The sequence below is a fragment of the Hypomesus nipponensis genome, chromosome 23 (genome assembly GCF_054491055.1).
Source record: "Hypomesus nipponensis isolate SF chromosome 23, ASM5449105v1, whole genome shotgun sequence".
Taxonomy (NCBI): domain Eukaryota; kingdom Metazoa; phylum Chordata; class Actinopteri; order Osmeriformes; family Osmeridae; genus Hypomesus; species Hypomesus nipponensis.
Window position 1 is genome coordinate 4722247 of NC_140383.1, and position 15037 is coordinate 4737283.

Below are 15037 nucleotides of genomic sequence, written 5' to 3' on the forward strand. Positions count from 1 at the left end.
TAATCTCAACAATTTTGAAAAGCCTTATGGAATAGTCCATTACAAATAGTTTGTGTTTTGTTTGATTTTTTTTAAATGTAGACTTCAATCTCCGTTAGCCCTTCCTTAGGCCAATGTCAAGTTCCCCTTACTACCCCATCTCTAATGTAGTTAAATATGCAGCAGTGAGTGTGAACCCACTTTTACATCGTCTTTAACTCCTTTGCCTGTCTCAAGGCGCTCGTGATACACTTACACTCCTGAAGAGGGCGCTAATCACCAGTTACCTAACTACCAAGTGGTGTGTGAATGAATAACTGCCATCTAACCCTCACGAATTCTAATTAGTATTACTGCATTTTGAGATGATTTTGGTTGTTTAGCTCGCAAATGAATAAAGCATGTTTTAGCAGAAATGTAAGCAAACGTAATTTATGTCTTCATTTTCTTGGCTTTTTAGGTAGTTATACAGACACTATCAACATAGTGTGATTTCCCTTCCAGTAACGTAGGCCTACACAGTCATATAGTGTGGATGTTCAGGGACTGCTTGTAAAATCTAACATGGAGATGCCTATATTTTGAAGTTCAACAGGGAACAGAACATAAAATCACTTAACGGCTATTGTATAAACCCATAACACAAAGCCACCCGTTACGGCCCTTATCATAACATCCCTGCTGGCTGTGTTTTTCACAATATCAGTCACTCGGCCGGAAAATTATGGGTGGCTAAAATAGTGCTCAACGCTTCCAACATGCAAGCCAATCTCTTCGGCTTTCTCTGACGTCAAAATGATTAAAACAATCTTCTTTCAATCGGAATCCCAGAATTACTGTCTAATAAAGTGCCAATCTGCTCTTTACCTCCGAAGTACCTGTTGAATGCCTGCGGTGGTGGGCGTTCCAGGTACATGTCCCGCCCCCTAAGCCCTGTGGTTGGTTTATTACTTGACTGAGGTGGAAAGCTAAAGTGAACTGCTAGAACACTGGACGATAGAAACATTCTTTTACTTTGGCCGTTGAATATGGAATAAACAAAATAACTATTTTGTGTTTGACCGGATAGTTAACTTTCAAGGTATAATCTTAAAGTGTATAGGTTTTGGCTCACAGAATGACAAGTGAACTGAATGGAAATGTTGGTTCCGTACCTCACCTGAACGCAAGTCAGAATGAAAATGACAGGTAACGGGTTTCAGAAATCTTCTATTGTATGTCTCGGAGAAATGGCATAGCTGTTATTATTATACTATTGTATAACGTTTAACTAAAAACATACTTTTAACAACCGTGTTATGTTGAAACGCGTTGCTTTTAACAGCTGTTATTCAGTCAGGTGACAACGGGTGTACGTTATGTTAATGATTAGGCCTTCTAGTTACTTTAATGACGTAGCGGTATCTTCTTATGAAAGGCAAATATGTGTATTTTACTCAGCAAATATATCTTATTATTACAGTCAATCATATTCTTTAACTGTTGATAGTTACATGACAGCCATCAATATAAATAGAATGAAACTCACTATCACTGGCATTGCCTTGAATTTTTCAACTGTGTTTAACCAGGTCACCTGCAGGAGAATGGAATTTCACTCCACCTATGTGTCACCTAAGCTGGCACTGCCACAGCAACCTTAACTAACCAATGTCCTGTTCACAGGCCTCTGCCTCACGCTTTCCCAACCAGGATGTAGGATATAGAATGAGTTTGACGTGTAGCAGATATAGATGTATGTGTATCATGAAAGGAAGTCCTTCTCGGGCTTATCTCTTTTAGCCTGGGCGGTCAGTCAGAATCTGTCTGTCTGTGCAGAGTGGACCAGTATGGATTTGAACTTTCTGAGCAGGCTGGCTCCAACGAGGAGGTCATGAATGAATATGTGGCGGTACTTTCTAGAAGGTCTGCCAGGTGGTCGAAGCTCCTGAAGAGGAAAGATCAGGTGGAGAAAAACACAAAGGGTGAGAGGCCATCAATAGCACACTCACTGTCAAACTTCTGGAAAACTCCAACGCCACAGTCAAAGGAGTTATCCAAACACACACACGCTGATATTTCCCGGTATGTGGGCTGTGATACCCCCTCCACCTCCTCCCTTCGTAGTGAAGCGCTTTGTGCGTAAAGGTGTGCCCAAAGAGCACCGGGCGAGGATCTGGATGGCGAGCAGCGGTGCCCAGGAGCAGCTGGAAAAGAACCCAGGTTACTACCACTCTCTCCTGGCTGCGGAGCACGAGGCCAAACTGGAGGAGACCATTCGCACAGGTCAGACGACGTCTCTTAAAAAGCGACTGGATCTTAACACCTTGCTTTAGTGTGTGTGTGTTTGTACACACAGGGTTTAACACACCCGCCCAGATTAGTTCTGCAACACCTAATGTGGGATGCAAATAAGTACCCAAATAAGCAAATAGGTCTCATAAGGATAATATCTTCATCAGTGTTCCTCTCAACCACAATCGGATTGAGGTCATTTTAGGGCAATGCAGCTTTTTGCAAACTACAACCATGTGATGCTATTAACTTTTGATCCAATGCTAATACTACACATGCTAATACTTGTACCAACTAGCAATGGCCTCAATATTATAATTCATTTAGCAGTTCCTTAAGCCAGGTTTACAAACATCTTTCTTTTTTTTTTTCTAAAGGCTATCTTTTGAAGCTGTCAATGTGAGTCTTTGACAGGTCAAATCTGGAAAACGTTTTGAAAGATCGGACGTTTCAAATATTTGGTTGAATGTGTATTGGCTGTTGTGAGTGAGCCTTTTCCTGGGACATGCAACTCTCCCTGTACCAAAGTATGAATGAGTCAATTAACTCGTGCTCAGACATGCTTCTTGTGTCTTCTCCATGGCAGACATGCACAGGACATTTCCAGACAATGTGCAGTTCAGGAACACCACTGAGCCGTGTCTACAGAAGGCCCTGTTCAATGTGCTGCTGGCCTATGGCCACCACAACCAGGCTGTGGGGTACTGCCAGGTGTGTGTGTGTGTGTGTGTGTGTGTGTGTGCGCGCGCGCGCGTGTGTGATTTCCCCCTCCTATGCAACCTTAAATGTTCAATTACCAAATATTCTCCTTGTCTATGTGAAGCACATTGTCATCTTCTGGCTAGTTGTTATTAACAAGGTATTGACACAGGTCTCTATATTCTCTGTATTCCAGGGCATGAATTTTATTGCAGGTTACCTTATTATAGTCACTAAGGATGAAGAGAAGTCCTTCTGGCTGATGGATGCCTTGCTGGGCAGGATACTCCCTGGTCAGTCTTAGATCCATCATGCACTAGCCCCAGGGCAAAAGGATTGTGGACTGGATATGTTTGGTCGAGACTATTCATCCACAGTCACCCTTAACTGTATATTTAGAATTGAGAATTTGTATGAGCCTGGGAAACAGCCTTCATATTCTCTCTTTCCCTATCTCTCATGACCTGCTTGTGTTGTGTTATAGACTACTACTGCCCTGATATGCTGGGTCTCAAAACAGACCAGGAGGTTTTAGCAGAGCTGCTGCAGGAGAAGGCCCCAGCCGTGTCTGAAGGTCTGGGCCAGTATCCTGGCATCTGGACCCTGGTTCTGTCCCGCTGGTTCATCTGCCTCTACATAGACGTTCTGCCCGTGGAGGTTCAAATCTTCAGTCCATGTGGAAAGTAGTTGAAGAGAGGAGAAGATGTGTGTTGACATGTGCAGTTAAGGTTATTCTCTAAACTAGCGTTCTATGCCTGGTTCCCCTAGACGGTTCTGCGTATCTGGGACTGCCTGTTCTACGAGGGTTCTAAGATCCTGTTCCGTGTGGCCCTGACTCTGATCTTACACCACCAGTCGGAGATCCTGGCCGCAGGCTCTTTGCCTGAGGTGTGTGAGTGCTTCAAAGCCATCACCAGGACGCAGTTCACCATGGACTGCCACACCTTCATGCAGGTGAAACTAAGCAGACGATTCACACACACACACACATCATTAGATACATCCCCCCATTTCTCATGTGAACTCCCCCCATTCTACACAGAAAATCTTCACAGAACCTGGACGTCTCTCCATGGCAACCATAACCAACCTGCGCAAGACCTGCCAACAACATATTTTGTCTGAGGAGTCCAAGTTGAAGCCTTAACCCCTTGACCTCACTTACTGTGCACTCGGTGGTTAAGCCAAACTTTCATTCGCTGGCATCGTTGTCACACACTTGACATATTTTACACTTCCTTCTTAAGAGTCCATTGTTATGAGACTGATTACGCTTAGTCTAGATCTAGAACTGAGTGGACATCTGTGATGAATCTCAGTTTATTGAACATGTGTATCTTATGTATGAATTTCTTATACAAATATGAATGCATTAGTCTAGGACTAGGTTTACTCTGTGGAAGAGTATCAAGGTGAGAGCTTTAGACAATCTGGTACGCTGTCCAGTGGCACTTATCTGCTCTGTGCTTGATAGTGCCAGCATCCTGTATGTCTGGTACTACACTGACAGGAGTCCAACGTCCTGCCTTCTGACTGTAGAAATGACATGTCAAATCCATGGTGTGAGTGTGGGGTTGATTACCTGCTGTAGTTCTTCTGCAGATGAGACCAGAAAATGACTCAGGATCTGACTTCTTTGAGGTCATCTCCTGTAGCTTTTCTTTATCTCGTGAAATTGGATGTTTTTTTTGTACGCTTTTGTATGAGTGAAGATGTTAACTCAGTAAATGTCTGTAGCAGTGCTTTGAAAATGAAAGGATCTGTAATAGAACTGAAGATGTTGTCTGATGACCCAGAAGGGGTGTGGTCTCTGATCAGATAAAGTGCTGTTCACTCATGGTGACCTGTAATCCAACCTGACTTCAACAGAAATATATGTAGGATTTTTTATTTTCACTTTATTCATTTCAGCCTGTTAATAGTAAAAATTAATTTAAACCCTATGAATTGTTAGCAATGGACATCAACATTTCTATATGTGGGGCAGAATGTTTGTGTTTTGGTTTTTTTACACTTCCCCTTTTCACTCCAAATAAAGCATCTTCTATTATCAAGTCAAATGCTCAGGCAAATCTATTCACCAAACGTCCCTGGCTCAGCTGCACACAGCGTCCAGAGGGGAAGCAGGATTGGGAGTGTAGGATTCGGGAACATGACAATCCCCGTGACACGTGTCAAACTTGAGGGGAGGTGGGCACAGATCACATTTGGCATGGAGGGAAGTTACACATGTACAATCAGCTTAGTCTACCAGGTTCCGAGAACCAATAATCTTCCTCTTCCTCAAACAGCCCTCATCTCAATACCATGTTACTACTACTAAATCCAAACAGTGTAGAAGTACCGTTCATCTAAACAATTGAAACCATTTCCTCTTTGTGCAGCCTAAGTCACCCAACGGTAAACTACCGGTCATGTTTACAAAAACATGTTGTACCATGGTCAATTAGAAAAACCAGTTATCCAGCAAACATCCTTCACTTGTTCCCTGGGTTTAACAGACTTTTAACCTTGTCTAATATAGTTTGTGTCTGTGGTTACTGAATAAATAACAGTACGTACACAGTATGGGCAAATCCAATGAGGAAACTCACAGAACCCTGTCGTATGCATAACGCCTACTCCCACAGTTCAGTCTGAATGGCAAGAATGACAAAAGCTCCAACCTTGCTGAGCACACTCCGAGAGTCAGCAGGCATGAAATGGCCCTCTCTACAGCATTAACACTCCCACCCACTGCAGTCAATGAGTGAGATAATCCCCTCAGGTACCTCTGCCGTGTTGGGGGGACCTTATGAACAGCAGACACCTCTGTACTCAGTCTGCACATGGTCACCAGCTCAGGGCGTCAGCCTGCTATTTCCTCCACCTCGGAATGAGAGGACTGATCTAGAGGGGGTGTCCTCTGCCCGGCTATATGATCGAATAAAGGAACACCAACATACACCTTACCTATCCGAGCACTCCTGTTTCGAGATGAGTAAATACAGATCCTTATGGAAGAGTGGGAGGCATTCTGGCTGATTACTGTACACATACCTGACTTTGAAGCGACAATAAATAAATATACACACAAAGACGCAACTGTTCAGTCCAAACATGGCAAACGCCGTCCTGTAGGAAGTCTAAACTCTTCGTGGGTGGGACGGGCTGGCAGCCACAGCCAATCATAGTATTCCCTTTACACAGGAGTAATAACAGCTCCTGGACCATGTGACCGACAATGGCCACCAAAACAAACAAAAAAGACACAAAAATAACAATTAATAAAAATGAGTAAACGCAGCAGCAAGGCTTGTGCGGGCAGTCCCTCAGAATCCCATTGGTCAGAAACCAAAAACAGAAGCATAATATAAGATACTAAACTAGTCTACACACAGCATGTGATTATGTACCATGGGATGTCATAGGCACTCCATCCCTCCCACCTGCTCAGTCCCCTAGCAGGAATCTGAAGAATGTCGTCACTTCTTAAAACATCATCACCCAATTCCCATTTCATACAAAAGAGCAGTTCAGTCCTTAAAGCACTAATTGACCACAAAACAAAATGGGAGTAGTGAGCGAGTGTTGAGAGAGGGAGTGGGTTTAGAGTCAGGCTGGAGGCGGAGCTTGGGGGCGGATCGACCGATCAGTCTTTGATAGATGGCGGTTAGTAGCGGTGGGTGTAACAGGTGGGTTGGGAAGGGGGGGTTGCGCTCTATTGGCACGGAGGGCGTCAGGTGACAGGAAGTGCCTCAGATGGTCTGGTAACCAGCGTGGCTCCTCTTCCTGCCGATGAGGTAGGCGACCAGGACGACGAGGACCAGGCTGGCCAGGGCGGCGCCCACGATGATGGGGATCAGCATGTCGTCCTCATCCAGCTGACACTCCTCAGCTGGGGGAGACGGAGGGAAGGGGAGGAGTGGAGAAGAGAGAAGCAGCGGGTGGAAGAACAGAAGAGAGAGAGAAAAGAGAGGGAGAAATACATTTTTTAAACGACAAATCTAAAACCTGTGCAAGACAACCCTGTGGTAATCATATATATGTCTTAAATTATGTCTTAAATTATTTTTGGGCTGATTACCACAGGGTTTTAGATTTGTCGTTTAAAAAATGTATTTCTCCCTCTCTCTTCTGTTATATATATATATATATATACACACACACACACACACAAAACTGGGATAACAGTCTTCACAGCACAGTTGTCAGAGTAGCATTCATGTCTTTGACGGAGCTCTAAAGTGGCGTTGGGTGAGATGTGGTGGGGGGTGTATTACCTTCTCCAAACATGTCCCCATTGAGGGCGAAAGGCTGCACCTGCAGCTGGAAGGTGTTGAGCGAGAACTCCTGGACCACGGCCAGAGTCTGCTCTTCCCGACACATGTAGGACCTCCCCAAGGAGGCTCTCAGGTAGTCCAGACTGCTGTTACTGGCTCTGAAAGGCTCTGGGGGGGAGGGGGGTTATACATGAGACTTGTTGTTTACGAGACATACTGTGGGTCATCACACATAGCATGTGTATACTGTGCAAAAGTCTTAGGCACGATAAAAATTAACATTATTTGCTCAATTTCACCTTCATGCTACTGCAAAAAATACATATATTTTCAAGACATATATATATGATAATACTTGTGTAAAAAATTGTGGATGCCTGAGACTATACAGTATTATATGTGTGTGTGTGTGTGTGTATTATTGATGAGCTTAAATTACATCAACCGTTCAATATTGCACTCACCACTCATATCCGGCCAAACAGCAGACAGGGTCACTCCACTCAGATGGTACTTACTGGATGTGGTGTTCTGTAGACACATGATTTAGACATTACAGTAGAGACGAGTTACAGTCCGTCATCGCTTTATCTACCTGGTTACAATCTGCCCTCTACTGGAAGACTACTGTAAATGCACCATGACTGGAGTGTGATGGATGGAGACTGAGAAAGTGAGTGTGTGTGTGTGCGAGCGTGTGTGTGTGTGTGTGTGTGCGTGCGTGTGTGCGTGTGTGTGTGTGTGAGAAAGAGAGGCTCTCGTCACCAGTGAGAAGAGGAAGGTGAGGTTGGTCTTCTCCTCGTCGGCAATCAGCAGCAAGGTGGCGCTGTCGGCTTCACATGACCCTGAGCTCTTGGTCACGTTGGGCTGTAGATTCATCACATCCAGCACAGTCTGCACAAAAACACAATGTTACAGTGTGGGGGGGGGGGGGGGTTCTGTGTGTGTGTGTGGTATGTGTGAGTGTGTGTGTGGTATGTGTGAGTGTGTGTGTGCATTACCTTATTCAGGGTGGCAGAGCTGAAGCTGACATTGAGCTGCAGGCCCATACGAGCAATCAGACAAGCTGTTCCGTTGCCATTGACTACCGTGTAGTTGCCCCTGTCCGGCCTCCCAGGGTCTGTCAGGGAGGGGGCGGTGGGGGGGGCATCTGTGGCGACACTCGGGTGCAAGAAGGCAGCTGTGGTGACATAACAACAGGGGCCAGAATTATTGAGATGCTCTCTGTTAAACCTTGAGGCCTAACCCAAGTGTGTTACTGCCTAATAGCATAGCAAGTGCCAGATCAGAGTCCCCTGACAAGGAATGAACATAGTACTTTAGCATACTGCCATAGGTCTCTTTCCAAACAAGCTTATTGTCACATCGTGATGAAGAACTGACATCCTGCCATGTTGGTGTGATGTTTTGCCACAAACACCAGTGTTATTTCCAGCATGGTAGGAATCAGCCCCACAGATGGAAACGGCCACACAACTTTGCGGTCTGACTGAATCTCAGATGTTGCTGATTTGACAGCTTGCAGAAAGGTTGGATAGAGTACAGCAGACCGTTACAATACAAAGCACAATTCAATACAATCCTGCAGACTGATCGGGTGAACGAGCTCCGATAGTCGGTTTCTTTGTGGCAACAACAGAAAATGCAATATAAACGGTCATTCCCAGCGCATTAAATGGGTTCCACATCGCAAAATACTGCCCGAAGTAGAGTACGCATTCAATTTACATTTCTACTTTCTTTTTCATCGTGAACCCACGACAAAATCTGTATGTTTGTAGATCAATGGCTGTAGATTATCTAAACACATTACTTTATTAAAGCGAAAAACGCTTAGGTCATCTAAAGACTGACCCACACGAAAACTAAAAGAAGACCGGTTTGTCCAGAAATTGAGGGGTGATCAGAAAATGTTGGGGCCTAGAGCTTGACAGGGGACATACAGATGTGCCTAACTCTACGTTATTTTCTACCCGGTGCAAAGTAGCATGCACAGCATTCTAGGCAGATCACATGGGGTAGACTAACACAAGAGGCACCTGCATTAGTGACCTGCCGATTGTGTTAGCAAACTAGGCACTCTGTCTGTTCAAACACCCGGAATGACACTGACACCGGAAAACAACTCCTTTCCTCTGGCATCAAGCAACAATGCGGGGCACTGACGATAGCTATTCCATAAGAATAGCATAGCAGCTAGGATGGGATAAACATCAATAGCTAGCACGTTTGGACGAATGTTAGCACTAGATGTTTAGCTAGCCACATACTATACCATTCAAGGTTAACAAAATAATCTAGACGGGATCTCGGACTCTGGAACGATACTTACCTAGTAGGCCAATGAACAGAATCCCGAGGGATACTGGTTGTTTTCGGTTGGTATGTATCATGTTTCTATCAAAGGCAAGTCACAACACAAACACGACTAAACGCAGTACGGTCAGCAAGCAAGAATCTACTTAGTCACGCTTAGTTCAACTAGACTAGCTCCAATGCGTCCCAGCACTATCCTTTCAAACGCAAGGATCCAGTAGACTATTTCTCTTTAGATAGTTACTGTATTCCGCAAAGACAGTCTTAATATCGGATACACAGGACAATCATCTGATTTCTGTTCACTGCTGCTGCACAACGGGAAAAAAATGTGTCTGTGGTCATGTGATCAAGACGAGAGCACCGCCCATATTTTATTTGAGCGGTGATTTGACATTTGGGGAACATAAAATATATATTAGTTAATGAATGGTACTATTTTATAAACATACAAAGTTGATTACCGCACAGGCCTACGGCGTTCATTCTGTCTGTCATGTTTCAAAATGTGAGTTCTTTCAACCCTAAAAAGTGTAATATGTTTTCTAAGTTTTCCAGTGTTGTTTAGAGTGGATAAAGTATTGGTAAGTTTGTTTTATTCAGTCCACTATCTTTCTACTCCAGTTTATTCAGCCAATCTGTCATATAAATTCAGAGCATTTCTCACTGACTTGTCAAAATGCTTTGCCTTCTCAGCGCTACACCAACCCCACATAATTACCATGTGCATTGAGCAGTAGGGCACCCTGAGAGCACCTTCTATGGAAAGCTGGTTGAGCTAAAAATGCACTGGCCACTTTTGATAGATACTAAAACTCATTATTTCGTCACTACAATTTTTGTAGTTGCTATCACCCTTTTCTGTTTGAAACGTTCGCAGATTTGTCATATCGACAAGTGAGGATTTGCACCTTTATGAGAAAGCCTAGACAACATTTTTACTTAGCTTATTTTGACAAAATACCGGAAACAACGGTAAACGGGCAAAAACGGTAGGTTGTAGTGAGGACACAGCGTCACGGACGGTGCTGTCTCAATGTCATACTGTGTTGACGTCATCATTTAAAGTGGCTGCAATGATTTTGCCCAGCCACACTCTCCCCGACTGTCATTCACACAGACATTCTCCCAATTTAGCATGTTACACATCTTCAACCCTATATTGATGTGGTTATTTGCCTTGTCCAAAGCAGGGGCGAATCTAGGTTCCTACTTTTGTGGGGGCTAAGCCCCTAGATAAAACCTTTTATTTTTGCTGTGACCCACCAAAACTAGGGGGGTCTGGGGACGTTCCTCCAGAAGATTTGTTTGTAAATATCCTTTTAAATAGTGTCCTAGTGGGTTTTAGAAAGAGAAGTTAACACATTTAGACTTAAAATATGAAAGAAAAATATTCAAAAAATGTTTTATGCTAATAAAACTTTTGGGGGGGCTCCAGCCCCAAAATAGGGCTAGATACGCCCATGGCACCCCCTTGTCCTCAGCTCGGAGCGGGTTATAGCCTAACTAAATGTATGCTAACAAGCCAGTTTCATAGTAACCTTTATATTAGGCTATATCATTGTATATTATATGCAACATTTATAAACACAAAAACGGTGTTTAAAAAAAACCTAATGACTAATGGTGTTTCGCAAGAGAAGATAATATCTACTCTAACACATTCTTATCAGTTTGGAATGTGGTCTACATGTTGACAAGGCTATCATCTTTCAATGTTTGGTGTGTTGGTTAGAGAAACGCACGTGAATTTCACACAACCTCATACCCAGATACCTGAAGGAAATTGTCACAGCTCTGGGAATTACCGCTGTGATCCACCTTACCCAGTCTTATGCCTGGAGAACTCTCACTGACTCATTCATTTATTCATTCATGCATTCATAAAATATGTTATTTCCTAAAATAAAACTCCAGAGCGTATACTTGACACGATAAATTCAGGAAACACTTCACTAAGCCATAGCAGATAATATCTGCGTAATATCTTTCATCAGCAACTCAGCAGCCTTTTCTTATCAGACCGCTGAACTGATCAGAAATTTCCTGTTGTATGTTCATTTGTGTGTGCACTGGGACCACATTGCGAAGTGCATTTTGTCTTGTGAACATTTACATTTGAATAAAAAATAATAATTCTCATATACTCCCTTACAATCTGCAAGTGTGATGTGTTGTCATCTCAAATGGTAGGCATAAGCTATGTGGGACAAATGTATTTCAAGACAGTCAGTGCTGCACATCAAAATGGTGCAAAGCAGGGGCGATTGTAGGATCATCATCCCCCAATGAGAATGTGACATGAAGACAGTGCCTCGCAAAAGTGCTAAACCCCCTTGCTAATATAAATCCCTGATTTCACTGGATTAATATTTGTATGTATTATTATGTAAAATATTGAATGAATTAAAAAAACTAAGCATGTCCCTTTCATCATGAACTACCAGCATCAAATGATAATAAACAATATTTTATTTTTGTGCTGAGATTAAATTTAGAGGTGTTTGAGCACCCTTAAAAAGAGTCTAAAATCGCCACTGGTGCAAAGAGTACCAAAATTGGGGGGCAAAGCATGTTTAGACTTTTAATCAGCTACTACTTGACATGGGGCCTATGCGCCCTGACTCTAATAATTAGAGGTCTATTGGGCTAGTTTTAAGGATGGCTTATATATTATATTCTGTTACTGTGAGGTTGCTTTGGAGACATGCCTGGTTTCAAATCAATACAAATTGTAATATAAGTTTTAAGTCCTCACATCTAGATCCAATATCAGTAATAGTCGGCATAAACATGTATTTTCACAATAAATTAAAAAAACTGTAGACATTCACAAATAAAGCAAACATTGTATTCTTTAACATGATCAACAAACAAACATAACGATTTCACTGAACTCATGACAAATGTTACGCAAAAACAGAAGATCCAACAGCAGATAATATATATCAGTTACAGAGAGAGGTGCATGTTCTGATGTAATCTGGTTGCCAGTTAAAGCATTACTTCAACACATGAAGGACAAGTGTGTCTATTAGTGTTTGTGATCAGAGGTAACAGGTAGAAGCGATGACTTTGTGGGGACTTCTGGCTGTGTCTCTTCTGATTCATGATGCTACAGGTGAGGTTTGTCACGTCTTTATTTTGAAGCAGAGGTCAAACGCACGCAACTGCACAGAAAGGATGAATCCCAGATGTGTTTTTTTTTTACAGTTTAAAACATTTCATGGACAAGAGGGTCCCTTTGCACCTTGGCAATGCTTGGCATTGCACTTGTCTGTTTGATACTGTTCATTAAACATTCTGGTACAGAGGCTGACTCAATGTTTTGCTGTTCAATTATTTTCAATATAACAGTTAAATCCTTGGATGTCTTGTTAGAATGTTTCTAATGAATGTCTTGAACTAAAGCACGTTCAACAGGGTTTGTTTCACCGCGTGTTCGGAGCTCCATCGTGGATGGAGAAGATGCGCCGGAGGGCCGCTGGCCATGGATGGTCTACCTTTCTCTTACCAACGGCTATGACAGTTGGTCATGTGGTGGCTCAATCCTTAACGAAGAATGGGTGCTGACTGCAGCGCACTGTATTGACCCGTGAGTAAGCCTATTTTAATGTTTTAATTAAAGAATGTAAGAAGCATAATAAAGGGAAAGCAAACATAAGATCTAGACTTTACATGTGGTAACGACAGGATAAATGTGTAAGTCAAGGATTAGCCTATGTTTACCTATTTTGTATCTTTTTTTAAATGATCAAATCTGGTTTAGAATGCCACATTGTAATTCATGTTTTCAAATCATGGTAGTTTTGTGTTCAGTTCGCACAGACAAATTATTCAGACATATGGGCCTGTACAATAGGCCTATTTTAGGCCTACTTTACTTCATAGGCCTAGATTAGATAATTCTGTAACAATGCAATGACGATCTTTATTAAATTAAAATTACCAGGATTACTTTTTGGTAGACTGTTGATCAGTGGAAACGAGTACTGGTTATTTCCAATGTAAAAAAATCTTTGATGGTGAGATTTTAGATCCACCTAGTCCTACAAACATCAAATACAAGAACAAAAAAACTATGATTTATTTGGTTTTAGGTTGTTTGCTTTGGTTGAATTTATTTTGCCTATATCCACTTCACTCTAGTTTATTTTAAACAAAAATAAATTATATCAATATATCAACTGTGAATCAATGTTAACATTGTTATGAGTTAGGCTATTGGGTTATAATGTGCCTAAAACTTGTAACTTATAAATAAATTATGGGTAGTTTAAGATGTGTCTGTGTGTGTTTTTGTTCATATGTGCGTTCCTGTTTTAGGTCATTTGGGGCTCTTCTGAATTTCTCATTTGCACGGCTGGGCACTCACGCTTTAACGGGAGCGTCTGAGTTTTATCGTGGAATATCTCACTTCTCCTCCCACTCCGACTACGATGCAAACGGAGAAGAGTATGACATTGCCTTGGTGAAGCTGGATAAGAAGGTCACGTACTCCTCCCGGGTCACACCTGTAGCCTTAGCTGCAGAAGATGATTTTTTCAACTCCAAGTCTGAGTGCTGGGTCACTGGCTGGGGTAACGTTCATGAAGGAAGTATGTTTAATACAGGTTCCACATCCAAAATATGTATAATCTTCTCTTTATTATTCAATCAGGTGTAATGTTGTTTGTGTATATCTGAATTTTGTTTTCTCCTATACCTTTCTTCTAATTAAAACAATAATATTTTGTATTTAGTACCGTTAGATGACCCTCAAATCCTGCAACAGCTGCAAGTACCTCTCATTAAGAATTGTCTTTGTAAGTATGCGTATCCTCAATTCGTTCCCACGATGCTATGTGCTGGATTCATGGAAGGAGAGAAAGACTCCTGCCAGGTAAAGAGATCTTAATTTGTATTACTATCCAAAAATGTATACTGCCAACCAACTGTCAGTTTCAGAATCTTGTCCTCATCCATTTAGTAATGTACATCTGATCTGTTTGATTCGCTGCACAGGGCGACTCCGGTGGCCCACTGGTGTGTCGCTCCGCTGACAGGTTTGTCCAAGTGGGAATCGTGAGCTTCGGACAGGGCTGCGCACGACAGGGCTACCCAGGAGTCTACACCCGTGTGGCCAAATTTCTAGACTTCATCAATGAGACTATTCATGCTTAATCTTCAGATGAAAAGATGTAGTGGGGGGGATGTCCATATCATGCTTTGTAATGCTGAACGTGTTTGCTCTCACTTAAAGACTAACTTGCATAAATCATACTGTTATTTTTGCATCTTCAATAAAAAGCTTTGCCCCACAATTGCTTCTTAATAAACATCAAGCATTAACCATTTGTGTGACTTTGACTTAATTTGCATCCGACCTATGCAGTGGCAGATCTAAGGGGTGGCGAGGGATGGCAGCTGCCACCCCAATAAAAAATACTGCCACCCCAATCTTCCCATGGAAAAATATTATTTATACATTTCAATAAATAATATTAATGTAACTGTTAAATTTAAAC

The 15037-nt window shown here is 42.4% G+C and overlaps 3 protein-coding genes across 4 annotated transcripts; 2 read left to right on the top strand and 1 right to left on the bottom strand.

Moving 5' to 3' along the window:
• Positions 1 to 984: 984 nt before the first annotated feature.
• Positions 985 to 4849, top strand: LOC146233703 (growth hormone-regulated TBC protein 1-A-like). Its single transcript, XM_084689605.1, has 8 exons — positions 985 to 1167; positions 1798 to 1943; positions 2086 to 2244; positions 2840 to 2964; positions 3149 to 3245; positions 3437 to 3609; positions 3721 to 3906; positions 3995 to 4849. The coding sequence occupies exons 1-8, from the start codon at positions 1097 to 1099 to the stop codon at positions 4097 to 4099; spliced, it is 1062 nt and encodes a 353-aa protein (XP_084545731.1). The 5' UTR covers positions 985 to 1096; the 3' UTR covers positions 4100 to 4849.
• lamp1b (lysosomal associated membrane protein 1b) lies at positions 4834 to 9861 on the bottom strand. Of its 2 annotated transcripts, none has more exons than XM_084689607.1 (6): positions 9547 to 9861; positions 8216 to 8394; positions 7980 to 8081; positions 7679 to 7745; positions 7215 to 7382; positions 4834 to 6829 (listed from the first exon to the last, which is right to left on the bottom strand). In XM_084689607.1, the coding sequence occupies exons 1-6, from the start codon at positions 9605 to 9607 to the stop codon at positions 6690 to 6692; spliced, it is 717 nt and encodes a 238-aa protein (XP_084545733.1). In that variant the 5' UTR covers positions 9608 to 9861; the 3' UTR covers positions 4834 to 6689. The 2 variants fall into 2 exon arrangements, with proteins under 2 accessions (XP_084545733.1, XP_084545732.1); XM_084689606.1 differs by having other exon boundaries at positions 7980 to 8108.
• A 2630-nt stretch (positions 9862 to 12491) lies between these two features.
• Positions 12492 to 14877, top strand: LOC146233705 (tryptase-2-like). Its single transcript, XM_084689374.1, has 5 exons — positions 12492 to 12651; positions 12942 to 13125; positions 13857 to 14128; positions 14273 to 14412; positions 14535 to 14877. Exons 1-5 carry the CDS (start codon positions 12600 to 12602, stop codon positions 14691 to 14693), a joined length of 807 nt encoding a protein of 268 aa, XP_084545500.1. The 5' UTR covers positions 12492 to 12599; the 3' UTR covers positions 14694 to 14877.
• Positions 14878 to 15037: the final 160 nt, after the last annotated feature.

Bases quoted from the DNA above. Each gene is read 5' to 3' on its own strand.
- LOC146233703 (XM_084689605.1), top strand. From the start codon at position 1,097: ATGACAAGTGAACTGAATGGAAATGTTGGTTCCGTACCTCACCTGAAC. The intron at 1,168-1,797 runs GTAACGGGTTTC...CTGTCTGTGCAG, and splicing joins AGTCAGAATGAAAATGACAG to AGTGGACCAGTATGGATTTG. The intron at 3,246-3,436 runs GTCAGTCTTAGA...GTTGTGTTATAG, and splicing joins GCTGGGCAGGATACTCCCTG to ACTACTACTGCCCTGATATG.
- lamp1b (XM_084689606.1), bottom strand. From the start codon at position 9,607: ATGATACATACCAACCGAAAACAACCAGTATCCCTCGGGATTCTGTTC. The intron at 8,109-8,215 runs GTAATGCACACA...GTTTTTGTGCAG, and splicing joins GCTCTGCCACCCTGAATAAG to ACTGTGCTGGATGTGATGAA. The intron at 7,746-7,979 runs GTGACGAGAGCC...ATGTGTCTACAG, and splicing joins TCACCTTCCTCTTCTCACTG to AACACCACATCCAGTAAGTA.
- LOC146233705 (XM_084689374.1), top strand. From the start codon at position 12,600: ATGACTTTGTGGGGACTTCTGGCTGTGTCTCTTCTGATTCATGATGCT. The intron at 14,129-14,272 runs GTATGTTTAATA...TTTTGTATTTAG, and splicing joins GGGTAACGTTCATGAAGGAA to TACCGTTAGATGACCCTCAA. The intron at 14,413-14,534 runs GTAAAGAGATCT...TTCGCTGCACAG, and splicing joins GAGAGAAAGACTCCTGCCAG to GGCGACTCCGGTGGCCCACT.